General features: G+C 41.5%; 2 protein-coding genes across 9 annotated transcripts in view; both read left to right on the forward strand.

Moving 5' to 3' along the window:
* LOC102061944 (uncharacterized) overlaps window positions 1–5057 on the forward strand; it is a 59230-nt gene extending 54173 nt beyond the window's left edge. For 3 of the 7 annotated variants that reach the window (XR_012580419.1, XR_012580420.1, XR_012580421.1), the window contains exons 19-21: window positions 1259–1515; window positions 2131–2221; window positions 3159–5057. Coding sequence is in view for 1 of the 7 variants with exons in the window: in XM_074541162.1 (XP_074397263.1) it covers window positions 2131–2221; window positions 3159–3233 (166 nt within the window). In the remaining 6 variants the exon portion in view is untranslated. Of the gene's footprint in view, window positions 1–1258; window positions 1516–2116; window positions 2222–3158 lie in introns of those variants that run through there. The other 4 variants (XR_012580422.1, XM_074541162.1, XR_012580423.1 and 1 more) reach the window with 4 other exon arrangements.
* A 143-nt stretch (window positions 5058–5200) lies between these two features.
* Window positions 5201–21177, forward strand: part of LOC102061610 (putative RNA-binding protein 46) — a 34587-nt gene continuing 18610 nt past the window's right edge. The window contains exons 1-2 of one of the 2 annotated variants that reach the window (XM_074541164.1): window positions 8776–9708; window positions 10178–10265. In XM_074541164.1, coding sequence (XP_074397265.1) covers window positions 9166–9708; window positions 10178–10265 — 631 coding nt within the window. In that variant the 5' untranslated portion in view covers window positions 8776–9165. Of the gene's footprint in view, window positions 8344–8775; window positions 9709–10177; window positions 10266–21177 lie in introns of those variants that run through there. The other variant, XM_026792978.2, reaches the window with a different exon arrangement.

The following is a 21177-nucleotide window of genomic DNA, read 5'->3' on the forward strand; positions in this document are numbered from 1 at the left end:
GCAAGTTTATATTCTTTGTGGAAATATTTTAAATGCTCATATGCTACAGACAAGCCTTAAAATAGTGAAGATGTTGGCCATCATATATTATTTTGTAATTCTCATTTTAGCTACATTACTCTACTGTAAATAGTTTCTTAAAGTAAATAGAATGAATATGCCATGTAATAGTGTTCCAAATTAAGATTTGTTGCTTGTATTGCATATTTCCTCTGCCAAAACTGCTGCAGAAAGTGAAATGAAATTCTTCCACTTACATGTATCTGCATTTATATGCTCTGAACTTTCTCTCCTGATTTGTTTTTCCTGATTGATTTTCATGACACTTCTTTTGAGAGATGAGCTATTAGGAATCAAAATTCAATCTAGTTCTTGAGAAGACCTCTTCCAGTTGTGAAATTCTTTGCTGCCTGGAAATCTTTGCCAGCTTTTCAGAGTAAAATTCATAGTGCAGTGCTTTGCTTTGGTAGATCTCTGGCTTTTGTGGTATGTGGTGATTGGAAATTTTTATTTAGTTTTTCAGAAAATTTGATGGGGTTGTGCCATATAGTTGATTATGGTATTAAATTTAGTAAATTAGGTAGGTAACTTCTTGTAGAATTGCTTTATTCTTCATATTCTTGTTGTCTAAATGAGCACTGATAGATTAATCTACTTTCCTGCCTTCCCAGTGCATTTGTCTTTAAGCATGATAATGGTGCCTGTCAACTAGCTTTTGAGAAAGAGTAACAGAACACCAACACCAATTTTTTTTTTCTTAATAATAACTAATAATACTAACACTAAAGAAGAGTGGGGTAATGAAAAAGTTGAAGGAAGTCATTGAAACTTTTTGCCTGGGAGACAGACATGAACACTCCGATGACTTCTTGCTTTCTACAACAAGAACTGAAGTGATTGCCAGGCTGCTCAGCAGAATCATCTCTTTCCATAAGAGGTTTAGGTCATATGCCCAAGATAAAAGGGCAGACAGGGCTGTGAGCCCCAGCAACAGCCGTGGTTTTCACAGTGCTCAAAAGGAGCTGAAAGAGATAAACCTCAAAGTGATAAAATCAGCAGTGTAAGAGCACTGCAAGAAATTGAGCCTCTTTTAGGGGAAAGATATAAAGAATCTGTCCCAAACAAATGAAGATCAGGTAGGTGACTAAAGCAAAGTAAGTGATGTTGGAGGAAGCAGGATTTAAATTGGATATCATCTTTGTTAATTCCTCATGGCTTGATGATGTTCTGATTTAAATTCTTTCCTATGGAATTAAAGCAAAGCTATCAGGTACTTGGATGAAGAAAATATTGAAGGAAAGCAAAACCAAAGAAAACCAACAATAGAAAGAAGATGGCAAAACACTGCAAGGAGAGGCAAATGGAAATATACTGTAGACCTATTTATGGAATTTGAAACAATAGGAAACCACAGAGCCATTTGCCAAACTGCTGCGGAAGTTTCCAAATTGGAACTGCACCAGTCAAAAGCAAGGATGGAAAAAGGCTTACAGTGGCGATGGAACAGAAACATAGGTCTGTCACACTAAAATAAAGTTTTATCTGAACAAAGTGCATGGCTCCAGGAAAGCTCTGATTTGAATTTGCCATAAAGTTATCTGTTTGTCGTAAGAGCTGATGTAGTGACTCACAGAGGTTTCTCAGTAACGAAGAGGGTGTCTTTGCAATTAGCTGGCAGCATTTGTTAGCAAAAGTGAGTTCCAGGAATTAAGTGATTGTACCTTTCAGTATCAGAACTAGGAGCTAATACAAATATTTTCTTTTGCCCCTTGTGTTATCCAAGTTCATATTGGATCTTCAACCTCTGGCTTTCAGATACCAACTTTAACTCACAGAAAGAAAGAACTCTAGGAACAACCCTATTAGAAATTGGTGATTTTTGAATAGAGGAGAATGATTACCTTACGGTCCAGCTTTAAAACTATTAAGGGCTAGTAATTTGGAGTAAGAGAAAGGAACAAGAAGGCAAGTAAGGCCTTGTGTTAATCTTGTTACTTTTTGGACTTTGACTCAGCAGTGGGATGTGATCAGAAGCATGAAAATTTTGCATGCTGTTTTTTTTTTTTTTGTTCTCTACATGTGTTTCTTCCAAAATCTGCTGACAAATAATGTGCAGTTTTTATTTTACAGATATGAGTTACCAGGAATCCATGGATTAAATTTTGTTCTGAAGAATTCTCTTGGTGGTGGTGGTATAGCATCCCTAAGAAGTGACCCTCAGGCATGTATCAAAGCCATCATTTTAATGTCATCTTTAAGTCATCTTTTATGTGGTTTTCATAACCAGCTTTTGTGCTGGAACTGTGAGGTTTGGGTTTGATTCTACTTCCTTTTAATTTCCTGCTAATAGATACTATTTATTTAATTTTGTAAGGTTTGAAAACAACATAGGAAAGTAGATTTGGAATATTTGGTGAAAAAGATGTGCCCTAATAAGATAGCACATCATAAAGAGCAGTACTGATTTAAAGACCACCAGTTTTTTGATGCACCAGCAAAATTAGTTTATCATAAACTAATTCCAGAATTTAATATCAGAAACTTATTTCTCATTTTGAAAAATGCAGATTTACTAGACAGTTCTGATTGTTTCCAAGTATGTACAGGAACCATGCTGTAGGACAACTCATTTAGCCTATCCCTTCTATAGTTAAAATACTGATAAATAATGTGTATAAACATGAAAAGCAGATGGATATGAGGTATTTTGTATTGATGATTCCATGTGAATCTGAAAGTAAGAATTTGTTTTGCAAATGTACAATCTGAGTATTAAATATTTAAAATATCTGAACCTGAAGATGAGATCCTGAGCAATGCTATGGTTTACATAGCTGTCTCATAGGCTCAGAAATGCTCATGTGTGTATAATCTCAGCATAGTCAAGAAGACTGCTCACAAAGTGAGGTGAGGCTATGTATGAATAGATAGAATTGAACCCCAAATTAATTGATTTTAGCAGTAGGTAGCAAATAAATGGAAGAAACTGTTCAGTCTATTCAAATTTGGATGCTTGAAAACTCAAGAAACTTAGAATGAATTCTCAGCCTGATTATAGGAAAAACACTCATATGAAACCATTAAAAAAAAAAAACTTTTAAAAGATAGTATGTTTAGATAGTAAAATAAAATATTGGTTTGTTTCTTTTTTCTTACAGGGTAAAGCACTTGGACAAATGCTGTTGGATTTCCAGATTAAAAATGTTCCTGATTTAAAATCACTGATAGAATAACAAGTGTTTAATATATATGCTTTTAACACTAAGTGGTATAAAAGCATATTATGAACAAGAACTGGCTTCTTGAATGAGAATTTTTTTTAAGGTTAAAAAGTAGAAATTTGACAGTTATTTCTCACAGGTTTAGCTATATGGCACAGATTGGCAAATGTTTTGAGTAATACCAGACTAATAGCTTTGTCTGTGTCTGATAACATTTCCTGTCTAGATAATACAGTGGATGAAGAATCAGTTTATTTCCTGAAAAATAGAATTAATCAAATTGCAACATAACATTTAATTACAAGGCAAGATAATCTTTACTTCAAGATGGAAATTACCTCCTGTTCCGTCCATCTCTCTTTTCCTTCTCTCGTCCTTTATTTGGAAACCACTGGGACTGCTGTCCTGTCAGCTGTGTGTGTGTCCTGTGCAGTGAGTGAGGCTGGGTAGCCTGCTCTGCACGGCTGGGAAGGCAGCACTGTCTGGTACTGGGGAACAGTTCTCCCTGCTGGGCAATAAAGAAAAGTAATAATTGGTACTGTTATACAGTGACTGGTCATAAATGCTGACCTTTGGTGGTGATCCACCAAACTTCCAGCACTTTGTCTGGTTAATGACAGACTTTTTTATTGCATTTTCCAATATCTTTTACTAATTAATCCTTCAGTTGAAAGCACTGAGTAGTAGTAAATTGCAGATCTTAATTTGGTAATAAATTTGAAGATGAGGAAAGGAGAGTCTGCCTGCTCACTCCTTCTTGTGGTGGTGTAATCCTGGCAGGGGTGAAGCAGGGCTGGGTGGTTTTGTTCCAGGGCTATTAAATCCTTGATTTGTGCAGCAGAGTAATGCCTGGATTAAGTTTATTTGACTGTCATTTGCATTGCCCTTCCCACAAAAAGGTGTCTTCTGCTGTGAAGAAAAACTATGTTAAATGCATTTAACATAGTTAAATGTATGTACTCTGTCTTTATTCTGACTCCCAGTTATCACCTCTCCATCTCCCTTCCTGCACAATATGATTAGCATGTTCAAATTGGGATACTTCTGAACTTCTTCATCTCATTAAGAAAAGATTTAAAAATCTGTATCAAATTTCCTGGGACAATAGCACGGTGGAAATTCTGATAAATGTATTTTCTCTGCAGAAGCTGTAAAAATACTACTCCATGTGTTCAGGCATTTTATATTCAGAAATTAATCTGTTTATTTTGAGGAGATTGTATTAATTGCTTAGTGCTGACAAAATGAGACATTACTAATAGCAGAAAAAACTATGGAAATAAGTACTTTTTTAATTGTCACCTAACCTGTCTGTTAGTTCCTAAATTTCCAGTGCTGTATATCACTGTTAATAATTTCCTAGCCTCTTGCTTGCTAATGAGGACTATGCAGTGAATTGTTCCCACGTTTTCTGTGGTTTTGTTCATTTGAATTGAAAGCATCATAAATGAATGCTTTATCCATCTAAACAATTATTGCCTGAGCTAGTCATAGGTACCGTCCATGTGTAGAACATGATTGTCAGGTTGTAAAAAATAAGTCATTACTTCATTGCAGAAAAAAGGCCAAGTTAATAACTTCAAAGGGAAAATGGCATGCAGGTTTTATGATGTTTACAGTCATTGTTTGTTAGAAAACTCTCCTTAATAATTTGGAAGCATACTGAGAGAAGTAAAAAAGAAAAAGTGATAGACCTCAGTAGCAAACCTAGAAGGATAAAAAGGCTACGGTAAATTTTTGCAGTTCACTCAATATGCTGCTTAAGTGACTCTGGAAATGTGTATGCAGTAAGTTTCTGAATAAAAGTCAACATTAATAAAGTATAAATTTGTTTTACTTGTTTATGTGGTTTCTTCTTCTGGAAGAGAGTGATACTTAGTTTAGAAATTCTTTGTTTGGAGTTGTTTCACTTGCCTGCAATTTCATGCATTGTCTTGCTGGTTCCCTTCTTGGTTCAGATTTTTTCTGTTCTGTCCCTAATCTTTGTTAAATATAAAAACCAAAAAAGTAAATAATACCATTTACTGGAGAGCTGATCACTTACAGCTCTGTAATGGAAGCTGTAATTTGCTGAAAGGAATGGTAGTGTTCAAATGGATTGGATATTGGAATACATAGGTGTTATTTTTTTCTCTCTGGAGTAGCCCTTTTGGATGTTATTAAACTATTCTTCACAAACATGTTTTCTGTCCATTATTCCGTTCGGCACACCAGCTTAAACCAAATGGCTTTGCTCTTCAGATACTTTTCTTGCAAATTATGTCCTCCAAAAACCCCTATTCAAAGATGTTACTCTCCTTCAGTATCTTAACATGTTTTGAATTCATGAACCTCTGCTTATTTCAGCAGTCCCAGATGATCTGAAAGTAAAGCTTGCTGAAAGTAAAGCTAATTGAGAGAGGTTTGGTAAAATACACATAAAGGTGGGCATGTATGCAGTCAGCATTGGTCTAACTTCAGTAAGTTAAAAAATTCATTTTGCCTGCTCGTTAAACCAGGTCTGTTCCTTATATAGGCAAGAACATACCCTTCCAACTCCCCGCCTTTCCTGCCTTTTCCCTACTGTGTTAGCTGTGAGAGCAGGATGGAAATAGTCATGTCTAGTGCATAAAATAAGGTTCCTTCTAATACAGGAGTTTCAGTGTAATGGAAACTGGCTTGCACCTCTTACTGAAGTTTTTGTACTTTGGCTCATCTGCACTACTAAACAAAGGCTGCATTCTTACCTCTCACAGCTCCCTTACTGCATCTCAGCCTAACTCTCAAAAATAAAGCATAGCCTTTATCATTAAATTATTCCATGACACTTAACAGTCCAAACAAATACTTCCTCAGTGTTTTGGGGTTTATATTTAATATTCCAGAGTGATTTTCCCACTTAAATTTGTGTACTAAAGTACAAAAGCTATTATACAAAAGTCGCCTAAGAATATGTGGTGGTGTTTGATGCACAATGTATATTTTTAGTTTGGCATCTCCAGTAGAGATGTTTTTCCATTAAAGTATGTGTTTTCTTGTTTTCTTCCCCTTTCAGATGCAAAATTATGGTAAGTATACTTTACATTGCACTGTAGAAGCTTAACAGTAATAGAAGTGCAGCCCCTTGGGTTTGAAAGCAGAAAATGCTGGGTTGCAGGTTGCTTTTTAAGAATTTGAATGGTTTAATTTGGGAATTACTGTGATGTGTTGTACTAAGTGCTTTGCACACAGTAATGCTCACAACAGTTGGAGGGTAGCGCGAAGCTTTCATTACCTGGGTGGATTCCACAGACCCATCTGTTCTGTAATGCCTTTTGGGCTTGTTCACTGGGGTTTCTGGGCCAGTGAGTGAGTGAGTGGCTGGGGGGAGGGAGAGAGGAAGCTCTTCAGTCCCTGAGGTATGAGGAAATTACACAGCAGAAGTGTCACACCTTTCACCTTACTGCTTTGAAGCCCTCCCATGCAGTAGGTAAGGCTTTGAGTCTGCTTCTCATGGCAATTCCTCTTCTTCAGTTTCATCCTGCTTTCCTTTTTGGATTTACTTGAAATGGGCCCTGGTGATTTTGGGATTAAGGCTAACTGGCATGAAGAAAACAAACAAAGGTTGCCTCCATGTGAAAGATCCCACTGGGAAGTGTCTGTATCTGCCAGGGAGTTAATTGAATTCCTCTACCTACCTTTGGACAGGGAAGAGAAACCTGAGCTGTAGGACTGAAGCATATCTACCGCCTGTTTCAGCAAAGACCATCCAGACACTCCCTAGACAGCTTTAAGGAAGGGGAGAGGGAGAGTCTTGAGACAGCAGTGCAGGGCAGGAATGGTGCTCATCCACATAGGAGGGAAACAGGAATATTTCTGTGCCAGGACGTTTTGTGGAGTCTGACAACCTTCTGCGCCTCCAGCTCTGGGCCACCTGCTGTGACCATCACCAAATCGGTGAGACCCTTTATGAAAATGAGGTGTTTAAATTTCTTTTCCCCTCACCCATTAAAAAAAATGCACTAGGTTAAAAATGAGAAGTTCCTCCTTCTCCTCCCCCCACTTTTATTTACTAGTAGCAAAAGCCTCAAACCTTCAAAATAATGTTTTTTTAACAGCTGGATTTGAAAATACTCTGGTTTAATTATATAATTGTGTGTCTGGTGGCTAATCTGCAGGGTTCCTGTACAAGCATCATAAGCTACATCTAAAAGGTATTTTCTCTTTTGTAAGTGATGTGATTTGAAGTAAGGGACTTGAGAGGGGTAAGCCTCTTGCATAAAAATTTGGCTGAGACTCCAGAGAAAATCCCAAAGGCCTGATCACTCTGTTAGTAGTGCTGGGACTGTGGCCTGTGAACAAGAGCTTGTGAGGGGGCTCTTTCTTTGCAGATGAAGCAAGGTGAGGGTAGTCTTAGCTTCCCAGGGAGCTGCTCTCTGCTCCAAGCAGGAGGAAACAGAAGGGCACCAGCCATTGTCTTTTGTTGACAAGTAATGAGGTAACCCCCTCCCCTGAAATATTTTCTTTACTGAGGAAGTGGGAAAACTTGCTTTTGATTCATCAATAAACTTTTATAAGATCCTGAACCTGGGTTCAGAATCTGAGAGGGTAGAAGGCTCTCACCTGCTGGGTCTTTTGTATCCCCTTTGCCTTCCAAATCATACCAGAGTTGTTTGCTAATGGAAAGAAAAGGTATAGTGAACACTTTCTCTTTTTTGCTGGTGTGACCAAAGGGCTTGTACATCTCTGGGGTGGTCTAGAGGTCTCGTTCGTGTTCCATAGAGTTTGAAGTGACTGAGGAGAGAAAAATAACCTACTGTTTCAACGCGGTTTGCCTGTGGAGAGCTGCCAAGCTGTTACACACCATCGCTCCTCTTCCCGCTTCCCCGTTTCGTATTTGGCATCCTGAGGTTGAAGTGTTTGCCCGAGTTTAAAGGAAGGTGCTCCGCCAAACTTCTCTAGCATTCTTACACACATATTCTCTTTCCCCCTCCCTCCACCCGTTCCGCGTTTCTCAGAGGCGAAAGCTCCCCCCTGCAGCCGGAGCGGCTGCGGCACGAACAAAGATCCATGGCAGCGGGCCGGGCCGCGGCGGCGGGGACTCGGTGAAAGGCTGCAGCCACGGCCGCCTCCCCTGCCACTCTCCGCGCCTGTCATCTTCCAGGTAAAATGAATGTCTGTCCCATCCATCATCCCGCCATCCCCGAGGGGGCGGGAACCTGCTTGGTTACTGAAAGTTCCGAGCCCCGCTCGGGCGGTATTGTTGACCTGACAGGGCTGCTCTTTTGTGCGCTCCGTTGCCAGGATTTACCCATTTGCATAATGGATTAGCATGAAACTGAACGCACGGGAATGCCGCTCCGCCGTTTCCCACTCCTTCTTAGCTGGCGGACCTTGGGGGCGAGTTCATTTATAAATGTGATTTGCCGCTATCCTCGGAGACCTGTTTCCTTTCAGACAAGGCAGACGCTCCCTCCCCCGTCCCGCCGCCGTGCGAGCACCGTGGCCGCCCTCCCGCCCCCCCGATCCGATCCGGGCCGCTTGTCCCCCGCGACGGCGGGACAGGCACCCGGAGCCCCTCAGGTCCCGCCGGCGGGGGAAGGTGCACGGAGCGGCTGTGGTCCCGGGAGCCCCTCGCTGCTCTCCCCGGGGCGGGTGAAGGGCTTTACCCGCACTTTTCCGTGCACTTCTACCTGGGCAGCGCGGGCCGCAGACGGGGCGGAGCTGCGGGTGGCTCCAGGCTGCGGGCACCGCGCCATCCCCAGGGCCGAGCCGCCGCCGTGGCCGGACCGAGGGACGCCGGGCCGGCTGAGGGTGCCCGCCGCGCCCCCCAGTGAAGCCCGGCCGATCCTCGGGGCGGGCGCTCCCCACACGCCCCTCTCCCGGTGGGCCGGCCCGGGTGCCCGCCCCGCCCCGCCGGTAGCCTAGAAAAGCGGTGCCGGGGGCCAGGAGCTGCTCGGAGGCACCGAGGGTTTCCCCGCCGACCATGAAGAACCCGGTGCCACAAGCGGCCTCGCTGCTGCTGGAGAAGCTGATGCTCCTCGTCCACATCCGTCCATTGCCCGCGGGCTCCGGCGGGGAAACGCCACCGCCTGTACCCGGCTACTACGACACCAGCTGCTTCAAGCGAGGAGACCTGCTGGAGGTTCCCCGTACCCTCTTCATCCACTTCGGCATTTACCTGGGCGAGAACCGCGTCGCCCACTTGATGCCCGACATCCTGCCCTCCATCACCGGCGACCGTCGGCAGATCCAGCAGGTGGTGACCAACAAGCGGCTTATCCTAGGCGTCATCGCCAGGACGGCCAGCGTCCGGGTGGACACGGTGGAGGACTTCGCCTACGGCGGCAGCATCCTGGTCAACCACATGGACCGGCTCTTCGAGGACCAGGTGTTGGGCAGCGAGGAGGCGGCCCGCCGGGCGGAGAAGCTGGTGGGCGCCACGGCCTACAGCCTGCTCTGGAACAACTGCGAGCACTTCGTCACCTACTGCCGATACGGAGCCCCCGTCAGCTTCCAGACCGACAAGGTACGGCCCGGCCAGCGGCGGCGCTGCCCTTCCCCCGGCGGCCCCGCTCCCCGCAGTCGGCCCGGCCGCGGCCGCGGGCCCCGGGCGGGGGTGCCGGTCCCGCCCGCCGGCCCGGCCGCCGCTGATGCCGCTCTGCCCGCAGCGGGCTGTGCCGCCGGCGCCGAGCTGCTCGGGACGGCGGCGAGCCTGGCCTCAGCTGGCTTCAAGCGGCGAGGAAAGCGAAGCTGAATTAGTAGAACAATTAATACGCTTCTAAAATGCTCTGAAGCTACAGGTTCTAGCCGGAGCCACAGGCAGTACCGGGGCTGATGCTGGGGGTGATGCGGTGCCAGTCCAGCTCTTCCCCTCCCTCCGGGGAACCTGTGTGAGAGCGAGGCTGCTCTGTCCCAAGAGAGTGGGCATCGACAGCTCTGCAGCCAAAGCTTTCCTCTTTCAATCTCATCTTTTGCCCTTTTTTTTTTTTCCCCAGTTCTGTGAGACCGTGAAGATGATTATTCGGGACCAGAGGAGCGTCCTCGCGTCGGTGCTTGTGGGACTAGCGTCAATAGTCTGCCTAGGTGTGGCACCCTCCACCACACTCCCCACCATCTTCATTCCCTTCTTTCTGTGGATGGCTGGCTAACAGCCTTCCTGGAGTCTTCCATCCAGCGTCTGTAAATAGGATGTATACTACTGTATTTATGAAAGCACACATTACTCACTGGGATCATGTAAAGTTTCTTAACTTTGTGCACCATTTTAAAATACAACTTTGTCTAGAACACGGTGCATAAGGCATAGCTTACTGTGTAAGCCAAATAACAGATTTCCTGAAAATCTTGGTACATTTTAACACACCTTTAAATCATGGAAAAAGTAGGGTTGCGATGCAGTTCTGCTCCTTATCATTAGCCAAAAATGATTCTAATAACATCCTTCATGTTCTTCAGTTGTTTAGCTGCATACCTGGGTGCCATAACTATTATTAAAAATGGATGATGGAGTTCCACAAAATTATGGAAATGGAGAACAAACTGCTTACCTCTTCCTTTTATAGATATAGTGTATATTCAGAAATTGCTGTCTCCATTCCTAAAATACTCCTTGGTGGAAATGCAAGTAAATTGACTCTTTACTGAGAGCAAAGAAGAAAAACCAACCCTGAGCTGGGTGCTGCGGGAGCACATTTGGCCAGATGAGTTAGTTTCCCTTTGGGGAAATGTTCAGAAATCTGTCATTTGCATTAATTGTGTAAACACTTGCTACCTTATTGAGCAACTTTTTAATTGGGTTAGTGATAAGGAAAGAGGGCAATTCCTCACCAGTTTCCCTGCCAGTGATAGTGGCTAATATAAATGGCTACTGAGGGATTTAGGAGCTATAGGAAGAAATTTGCTTGCTTTATGTCAGCTAGTGATGTACAGATGTTGGGACATTTCCAACAAGCACCAATTTAGTTCCGATCTTGCCTCAGCAGTGGAACCTGCGTAGGTGCTGTAAAGTATCAGGGATCATTTGGAGCAGTTTCTATGGTGGCTGTATTGTCATTTTGGATATTGCCTTAAAACACTTTCTCAGTGAAAGACAACATGTCTTCCTGTACTCATCTCTTGTAAGTATTCACTTTCAAGGCAGTAGCTGGTGCTAGAAACATTTCATCTTCAATGCTGAGGCCTTTCAGTTTATCAAGAATGTGTAAAGTTGGATTTGAAATCGAGTTCATGTAGGCAACTATTTAAATGCTAAAAACCTTTGCTACTTTTTTTTTCTTAGCAAGGTCTTTTATGTATGCAGAGAAATTGTTCAGCTCCTGGAATGCCTTGTGTGCATATGTGTGCTTACTTGTTCACATGCTGTGCCTGCCTTCCTTCCTAGTTAACGGGCAATATGATGGTGTCTTCACTAAAGACTCAACCCCAGATTTACTTCTAATGGTGTGCAGTGTCCTGCCATCAGCTGTGTTGCTGAAATGGCCACTTGCCCATTTTTAGAGGGACTCCTTTTAACTGTGCTATAAACCCACTCCTCCTTCCCCCAGACCTTGCAGATGCTTGAAGGTTGGATTTTTAGAACTGAGAGTGTACTTAGCTACTCTCTAATCATCATCTTCTGGCTGCTCCACCAGCATTCTCGACAAAGAATGTAAAGACTGGGGTGAAATTCCAGCTCATAGGAAAGAGCAGCATGACTCCTGCTGCCATCAAATAGGGGATTTCAGCCCAGCTTTCATATGTTCAGTCAGCAGCCCAGCTCCGAGCAGCTGGATATCAATTACTGCTGGATCCATGTAAACAACTTCTATTCTGCTTTGAAAGATTGCAATGCTCAGTGTAACTGTTTCTGGTAAACTTTTGAAATTAAGGTGTTTTTTAATTAACATGAGTTACTTTTTCATAGCACATGCATTAGTAATATTTACATAAACCCCAATGTGGTTTTTTTACTTGCTGTGAATAAGGCATGAGCTGTAGTCATAACTGTAATTATATAAATTTTATTCATTTAAAAGTGTCTACTGACCTCTTGAAATTGAGTATAATGCTGTAGCATTACTCTAAGGTATCCCAGTAGGGCACTGAACAAGCCATTAACATGCAGTTACATGGTGTCTGATTACAGGTGGGCTTTTCTTTTACCTTTTATTTAATTGAGATTTATAAGAATTCCAGTAATTCTTACAATCCACATATACAATAAACAACAGGGTCATGACCAGTAACCGAATCACACCATGGGACTCTTGGAAGGCAGAGAAATGTTCCTGCTCTAGCTTCGGTATCAAAGGACCTGTCCTCCTGCACTGCTAACACTGTGGAGAAAAATGCATCCAGATTGACTAAACTGGGATTTTCATAGGTGTCTACAAAAGAAATGAAAGCAGTTCCTTGCAGGCTTTCACATGTTTTAGTAGAGAATTTTCCTTCAGCATATAAAGTTTTAAACTTATGAAATGGTCTAGAATGTCTTGCTGCATCCTTTCATCAAAGACAAGTAATAATGGCATAGGAGCAGAAATTCAGCTGCATGTTTAGGCATCTTTCCTACCAACTGTAGCTCTAGCAAAGATCTGGAAATTTTGTTAAAGTCAGGCATGACTCAAATCAGTCACACTCTGAGGAGAAAAACAAGACTAACAGGCATGAATTTTCGTGTTCAGCTCAGCGGGTGGTGTTTGTGCTCTGAAATATTTTGGTAAATGTCAGTGTCAACTTTTTTTTCTGTAATTACTTGAGTAAAAAGAAGCACTAGCTGGAGCATTACATTTCAGACTTGAGCTCAACTGTGATGCCATTGAAATGAAGGAGCTAGTTATAATAAGAAAAACACAGAGAACTGTGGAGCAGTTCAGCTGTTGGGAAAATGTGTGTGCTTAGAAGTGAAATTGTTCATCGGTAACTGTAAGTGATGGTGATGGGGAGTGTAAATCCAGAGCCACAGCTCATTATAGTCGAGACTGTTTTGAAAAGCTGTGTGGTTTAACCAGAATATGTAATGAAGGAGTGTAAGGAGTGAAGGAGTATTTCTGTGCCACTGGAAAAGGCAAGTAGTGAAGACATCAGGGTTAAAGGATAGATGTTTCACTTCAGGCTTTCCAAGGAAAACAAAACTAAAATGAGTAAGGTTCAAAATGTTTTTAGAAAATCCTTGTTTAAAAGAAATAAACGAAAAAGGTAAGTTACTAAATGAAGACATTAGAACATTATGCTTTCTGGTTTTCTGTTACATTTATTTTAGTTTGGAACATAAATGATTACTCATTTTGTGGTGAACAGTCATCTGCTGCTTGATTTCACTCTGCATTCTCCTGTGCTGAAGGAGAATGCTACATATAAATACTGTTGAGGCTTTTAATGAAAACAAAATCATAGTAATACTTGTTAAAGGCTGAAGGGGTAGGGAAGAGGGAATTAAACTTGTGTGTGACTTGACATGGTCCAGACAAGTTTTAGAATGCAAAATGCAGCAACAAGAAACATCAGAACTGTGATCTCCAGAAATTATATGGTGCTGTATTACTTGTTGCATGTTCTCACATTAAATAAAGCATCACACACCACTGGATGATACAGAACTATGTTAGACAGTCATTAGTTAGCATCTCCTTTATCCACTGAAATTAAAGTTCTCGGGTGACTCGGAGCATTTCCTCATTATGGACTTGATTCACCTGAGTATTTGGACTTGATTCACCTGAGTACTTAACTGTCATGAATGAGCTTTCCAATGAGAAGTGAAGATAGAAACACTTAGTAGTTTTGAAGCTCTTTGCTGGAGTGCATTCCAGTTTCTTGTCAGCCTTACAAAAATCTTTCAGAGCATTGTGCTGGTAAACAATCTCCTCTCCTGCAGGAATGGAACACTAAAAGTATTTGAAAGCTTTTAAAGGCATAATTTCTTAAAAAAAAAAATTATTCTGGTGTGTTGTGTGATGTACCTTCAACTTGGAAGTCAAGAAAACATTTAGGATATGGTCCTGAGCTGAGAGACTGTGGGAGAAGGGGGGCAAGCTGGGAAACCTTTAGGAGGCTTAAGTCAGAATTACATTGATTCCAGTGCCACAGTTCTGTCCGTCACAAAACTGGGGATTTGGAGTTACTGTTTCTGTATCTCACAGGGTAGAAAACTTTCTGTTAGACTTTCTGTAGTGTTTTTAAGTTTTCCCTTTAAATAAGAGAACTTTGTTTAGCTGTGTAGCTTTTGTTTCAGAAGTTGCCTCTTCTGTATTGTGTGTCTGTAAACTGCAAAACTGTTGGTGACTGCTCTGTGCTAGTGTGATTCGGAGCAAATCAGCTGCACAGTCCCCTACAACTATATCACAACACCTACAACTTGGTGCCTGGTCTGATCAGAGCAGTGGGAATGTGACAGGCAGATAATGCAGGTTTATTTTACTTGCAAGGGCAGGGCATATTAAGTGTGGTGAATGCAGAAGCGCGTGCCTGAAGACTCAGATGCAGGGCACAGTGTTGTGTCTGCCTTCCTGTGCCCAGCCGGAGTTTAGAAGGTTTGCATGAGGGTTGCATGGTAGAACAGACATTAAAAGGATTAACTTACCTTCCCTTAAAATGGGGTGGCTACCCTTCACTTTTTTAAATTTTTGGTCTCATCGTTAGAACAGTGATTACTGATTTTTTTTTTCTTTTTAAAATCAACTCAGGCAACACCTGTGACTTTGAATTAGAAGGGCAAAATGGTTCTTTGTCCACTCTGTGTTGGAACAGGCTCCTCTGGGATCTCCAAAGGAGGGTGTCACTTCTCTATTGGCCCCCGTGATGTTCAGAATGGGAAACAGATCTCTAGATGCAGTCAGAAACTGCTAAGCCTGGGACATTTCTGGAAGTCATTCATAACATTTTCAGGTAAAAATAAGGGAGAGACTATTATGTTAGATCAGAGGTCTGCTTCTTTACTGCACTGTTGTTCTCATTGTAACAAATCTTCTTAATTAAAGCAGATAACCTGCTGTACCTCCCAAACTATTGGCTACAGTGCCTCTTTTTTAACTCTTTCCTATTTCTATAACCATGAAAATAATAATCTCTGATTTCTGGCTGCTTCCAGGACTTGGTTGATATTTGCATAAAGTTGTAGGTTTTTTTGCATTGGACATACCTAATAAATAAAATGCATGGTTCCTCCCCACAAGGCATTTTTCTGTGCTTGTGAAACCAGAGCTCTGTGAGGCTAAGAAGGCATACTATAGTATGGAATTAAGAATACATTCAAATGAAAGGTAATGCTCTGCTTAACTTGCCAAGCCACCTTCTGCTTGTGCATAGGCTGAGATTTGCACCCATGTTCCCTGTAGTTTTGCAGAAAGTACCTGCACAATGCCATTTAGTACTGCACATAAACAGAGGGAGGGGTGGGTCTGCTACTACTACATGGAAGGAAAAAATTAATATTTAGTTCTAATCAAAAATGAAGAAATGTGGGTGTGAAGATAATGAGGAGTTTCCCAGACTCCTGCTGGAAATATTGGGGTTAGATACTAAACAGAGTAACTTGCTATTTGTATTTGCAGACTGGATTGTAGGTAGCTCCAAGTAAATATTAAGGAGAAGGGAGGCACCTGGTTTCAACCGCTTCATTTAGTGTCTAAATGACATGATAATGCACTGTGTACGTAGCCTGCAGCCAAGGATGACTTGGTTGCCTCCAGAACCAGAAACAGCATGGCTGTGAAAAAAGGAACAGTGCATTTAGCCCTAGGGGGAGGGAACTGTTCAGTACAGCACCATCTATCCCAGCTCTGTCTCTTTTGGAGCCTGAGCAGAGAACATTTCATGACCCTGTCCTGCATTGCAGTCATACCTGCTCACCTGAAGCAAGAGATCTGAATCATGCAGATACACTTCAGACTGTTTCAATTCCATCCCAAGCCTCATTTTATTCCTGGGTGAGTTACACAGGTTGCAGCTCTGACAGTATCTCAGGAGTCCCTTTCAAAGTATTTCAAATTTTGGAAGAGGAGCCTGAAGGTCTCACATAGGGCTGCAGATCATCGCAGACTGTCAAGTGTGGAAGGTTGCAATGGCCTGAAGTATACATGAAAAAGTAGCCTGTGATATCCACAGTCATGTTACTACAACCCATTACTCATCTTTTCATCAACCTTGGGATGAAAACAAACCTCAGCTCCTCTGGAAATCCAAATGTGTAATAAACTAGGGCATGACCTTGACAAATAGGTAAAAATAACATTTCTTCATCCAGTACCTCAGTCATTTATCAGGGATGACTGCATGGTAAAGACAGCTGTTTGTATTCTTTTAGTTACTACTCCCAGTTTCTGGCAGCACGGATGTTTGGTTGCACTGTATGCAAGAAAGAGCCATTCCAGTGTACAAGAAACTATTTTAGAATGACAACTTCATCATGTATTGACAGACAGGGTGTAGACACGGTATAATGTCTTTTCAAAAACTTGCCTGGAGAAAGCAGTAGTTCTGCTTGGCTGATAAACTGAAATTCCAGCAAGGAACAGAGCATTTCTATTTCTGATGTCTTTGAGCAATTCCAGTAACTAAGACTGTTAAAGCATTGAGAACTGCACAGGCAGTAGAGCTGGTGCATAGTCATGAAATGTATTTCAAAATTATAATGAGGTTTTTATGACTTGCAAAGAGATTTTTACTAGCAAGTTGAAAATATCCACCCAAACCAGTTATAGAAGTTACTTTCCCTCAGTAATTTTCTAGTTTGCATTTTTCATTTTGTGGAATGTTTGCATTGAAAGTTCTCTAACAGACAGTACTTAATGCTGCAATTAAATACAAATCTGTGCTTGCAACAGTCTGTTCTTATGGGAAAGACAGTGGAGTTGTGACATTAATTGTGAGCTCAGTATATATATATATATATATGGGATGTGAACAAGATATCTATTTATACAAAAATATTTGACCCTAATTAAAAAAATCATGAAAGAAATTCCTTAAAAAAAGTTGCATTATTAGGACTGCACAGTTAAAAGTTATAGCATTACATTTATAATTAAGTAGGACTACAGGCTTACTACAACAGCATCACTGGGTTATGTTTCCTCCAGCTAAAACCAATAGGAGCTTTGTTACTGTCTTCATAGAGAGCAAAATTAAATGAAATATTGCCACCAATTCCCTGACTTCTTCAAAATCTGTGAAAATTTAATACTGGTGGTCAGAAATGAACCCCTAGTAATAATGAACTTTACACAGAATTATGATTTGAAGAATTATACACATCAAAAACTTTGCAGCTTTGTTTTTTTTCTTTGTAGTTTTTCACATCTTTACAGGCAGCTGTCTACAGATGGTTTTACACTGCCACCATTATTTCTACCAAATGTTCTGTTGGTCTAGGCAATGCTCCCTTCATGTGGCTTCTGAGATTTTTTTCTGTGAGCAAACCTACTCCCATTATTATTTAGGAAAACTGGACTTTCAATCCAGTGCTGCAGCAAGACAAGCAGACATTGTTAATAACTTTGCTACCTTTGAGCACCTCGAGCTTATAGATGAGGACCAGATTTTTACCCTCAGAGGAAACTGGGAATGATCTTGGCAACATGTGGAAGTCAGTTCAGCAAAGTATCATTCCCCATGGATGAGTAACAGTGAACACTTGAGGACAGGGTACAGGTACAGATGGATTCTTGATATTTTCTCAGAGGTTTACAATTTGCAAACTTCCAGCTTTAGAGCTTACATTCATTTCATCACATTTAATACTCTTACCCTGTGTGAATGTACCTTACTTCATTTTTAGTTTATCAGCCTGACCTTTGAAAGGCTCTATGGCAAGGCAAATTATGATATATGAAAAAGCACTTTTTAAAAAATTTGTTGTCCCTCCCCTTCTTGTACTACAGGGAACAATAAATAATCATTTGCAGTACATTTTTCCACCTACAGTCTTACAGCTCAGATATTCCTGATGTGAAAATCAGAGTTTTTGCTGTTTCCACAAAGTTGTACTTTGGGAAACAGCTCATTTGGCACCATCTTTCTAGTACCATGGCTGCCCTCCAAAATTTACTCCCCATTACACTTCTTAGTCCAACAGTATCATCCTGGATCTTTAGAGTTGAACACACACATCCTTCAGTCATTACTTGGAATTTACTCATCTGTGCTAAAGTACCTTTTATTGTATTCTCAGTTTAGAACTAATGGGAGGCTCTGTTCTTTTAAAAAAAGAACTAGCCTACTTTGAAAACTGCTCTATCACTTTTGTGTTGAATATTGCTACAACCTTTTTTTTCCCCGATAGCCTAATTCCTCAAAAGACCTTTTCTTTACCTTTCAGTTCCATCTCTGTCAAATGCCTAGCTTTTAATATATTTTAACAAAGGTTTTTTAAAAAATTGTTATTATTAGCTTTTATGTTAGTGAGGTGATCCCAGGGTCCTTGGGGTTTTCTACATAATTAGCTTGTGTTCTTTGTCTGGATATGAGACAGACTTTTTGAAGCATGGCACTTGTAGTATTATTAGAGAATGTCCAAAGAAGGGCCAGGAAGATGGTGAAGGATCTGGAGGGGAAGTCATATAAGGAGCGGCTGAGGTCACTTAGGCTGGCCTAAAGAAGAGACTGAGGGGAGATCTCACTGTGATCTACAGCTTCATTGTGAGTGGTCAAGGTGGGGCAGGCACTGATCTCTCTCTGTGGTGACCAGTGACAGGACCTGAGGGAATGGCCTGAAGCTGTGTCAGGAGAGGTTTGGGTTGGGCATTAAGAAAAGGTTCTTCACCAGAGGGTGGTTGGGCACTGGAACAGCTCCCCAGGGAAGTGGTCACAGCACCAAACCTGGCAGAGTTCAAGAGGTGTTTGGATGATGCTCTCGGGCACAGGGTGTGACTCTTGGGGTGTCCTGTGCAGGGCCAGGAGTTGGAATCAATGATCCTTGTGGGTCCCTTCCAACTCAGGATTCTCTGTGATCCTATGAAATCTTTGCCTTGCTTGCCCCAGCTCATTGCCTTGCCTGCCTTTGCCGGGCCAGAGGTGCAGCGAGGCAGGCAGCGTCTCCCCAGCGTCCAGTGTGGAGACGAGCGTCGAAAAATGGCAAATTGATCACCACCAAGTTGAAGAGGTGTGAAGAGAGTCGCAGCATCTCCCGGCTGCCAGGGAAAGAGGAGTGGAGCTCCTCCAAAAGGACAAGTGCCGTGGCTGACCAAGCGCCTTTTGAGATAACACACTCCCACCTAGTGGCTCTCTTAGGAATCAGGAAAATGCACCGTCTCCAGCAAATTGAGAAGTTAACTGCGGAACTCGCATTTAAAGAACGAGTAAGAGAGATATTTACTAAGTCGACATAACTTCTCAGTAGGTCTAGGCACGTTGGTTTTGAATTCCTATTTCACTGGTGTACCATCTAACCAGAAATCAGGAAGGAACAGTTAAGTTGCATAACACTGATTTTATAGTAAGTACTATAGTTATTACTATAGTATATAATAGCCCACGATGTAGTTAGTTATTCTTAGGGTTTTTCACAGCAGTTTTGGTTGAGTCACTAGGTTTTGTAGGACAGGCAATAGCTAGATACAGAAAAGCATTTAAAAATCATTCTGTTAGCTCTACTTAATACCAAAAGAAACCTTAAAGAGAAATGGTGGTATTCTGTGTGTGTGTAGGAGACAAATATATAAAAATGTGTATATATATAAATGAAAGAAACACCCAAAATGACAGCTAACATTGCTTCAGGCTTTCTTAATTGTGTCTCCAAGCAGACCACTATATATTTCTAACAAAGAAAATTACACAGAGGCACTGTAAGTTGTTCAACTACAATTGGTATTGGCAATCCAGAGTTTCCTGACTTAAAAACTACCTAGCAGCTCACAGCAGCTGGACTGCAAATTTAGAAAATGTGAATTGGATATATCAATGCCTTTTAGGATTCTCAGTATAAGCAGGAATTCAAAGCCAAGTATGAACAATCTAAAGAAACACTGAACTCTTTCCACTTTTCAAATTAGTCAAGAGATATTTAAAATATTTAAATTTAGGAAAAGTACAATGAAATCTTGTTGTCCACTGTTGCACTCAATGTAATTTATTTCCATAATTATTTAGTATTCAAAAGCTAATGTGATATAAAAGTCTTCAGACTCCCTGATAAACTTCCACCTAATGTCTAGGTTAGATCCAGTATGACCAAAGACTTTACAGTTTAACACCTATTTAATTTCAGTGATGAGATGTGCTCTAAGATTTTCACAGAAACTGCCATGAATTCAAGTATTTTTAGCAATATTTTCAGAGAAATAAAACATTGAGCAGGGAACTGTGTCTGAACTTTCCAATCCCTTCGGTGAGGACTGAGACACCAGTGGTGTGAAGAAGGAAGCCTGCTTTGTAGTTCTTTGTGTTTCACATCTTTCTCTGAAGAAAACTCTGGTTTCAAGCTTGTTGAGGCAGCAGCCATTTCCTTGACAATCCTCTTCAATTCCTCCTCCACAGAGCTGAAGAGGATATATCTTTGTTTCAGAATGCTTTTGAAACATTTGCTTAAAAAGCAGACTGGAAAGCATTCTGTGATGGTGCAACATCAAAAGACCACAGCGCTGTAGGACAGGATTTTCTGTGTCTCCCTTAGCCCTTCCCTGCTTCCTGTCCTTTCCTCACTTCACTTTCCTGACATTCACCACTTTTTCTACCAACTCTTTGTGGTTAGTTTTTCAGCAGTTCCCTTCTGCTCCTTCCCTCTCAGGCTTAGCTGTTTTGCCAGAAAAGTGCCATTTTGCTCAGTGACAAAGGCATGGCTTTTGTTGTGAAGGGCCCAAGTGTTTAGAGAAAACAGAAAGCAATGGTTCTGGACATAATGAGGGGAAAAACAAGACAAGAGATTTGATACACTTTGTTAATACACATTTTACATCACTCCACACTCAGCAATATTGGTTAAAGTTGATTTAATTCAGTTTACATCAGTGCAATTGTTGACATTTGTACTTATCAAAGTGAAGAAAGAACTTGCTCCAGGATCCATTTTTTCATCTTC

This window comes from Zonotrichia albicollis, chromosome 5 (genome assembly GCF_047830755.1).
Source record: "Zonotrichia albicollis isolate bZonAlb1 chromosome 5, bZonAlb1.hap1, whole genome shotgun sequence".
Lineage (NCBI taxonomy): Eukaryota > Metazoa > Chordata > Aves > Passeriformes > Passerellidae > Zonotrichia > Zonotrichia albicollis.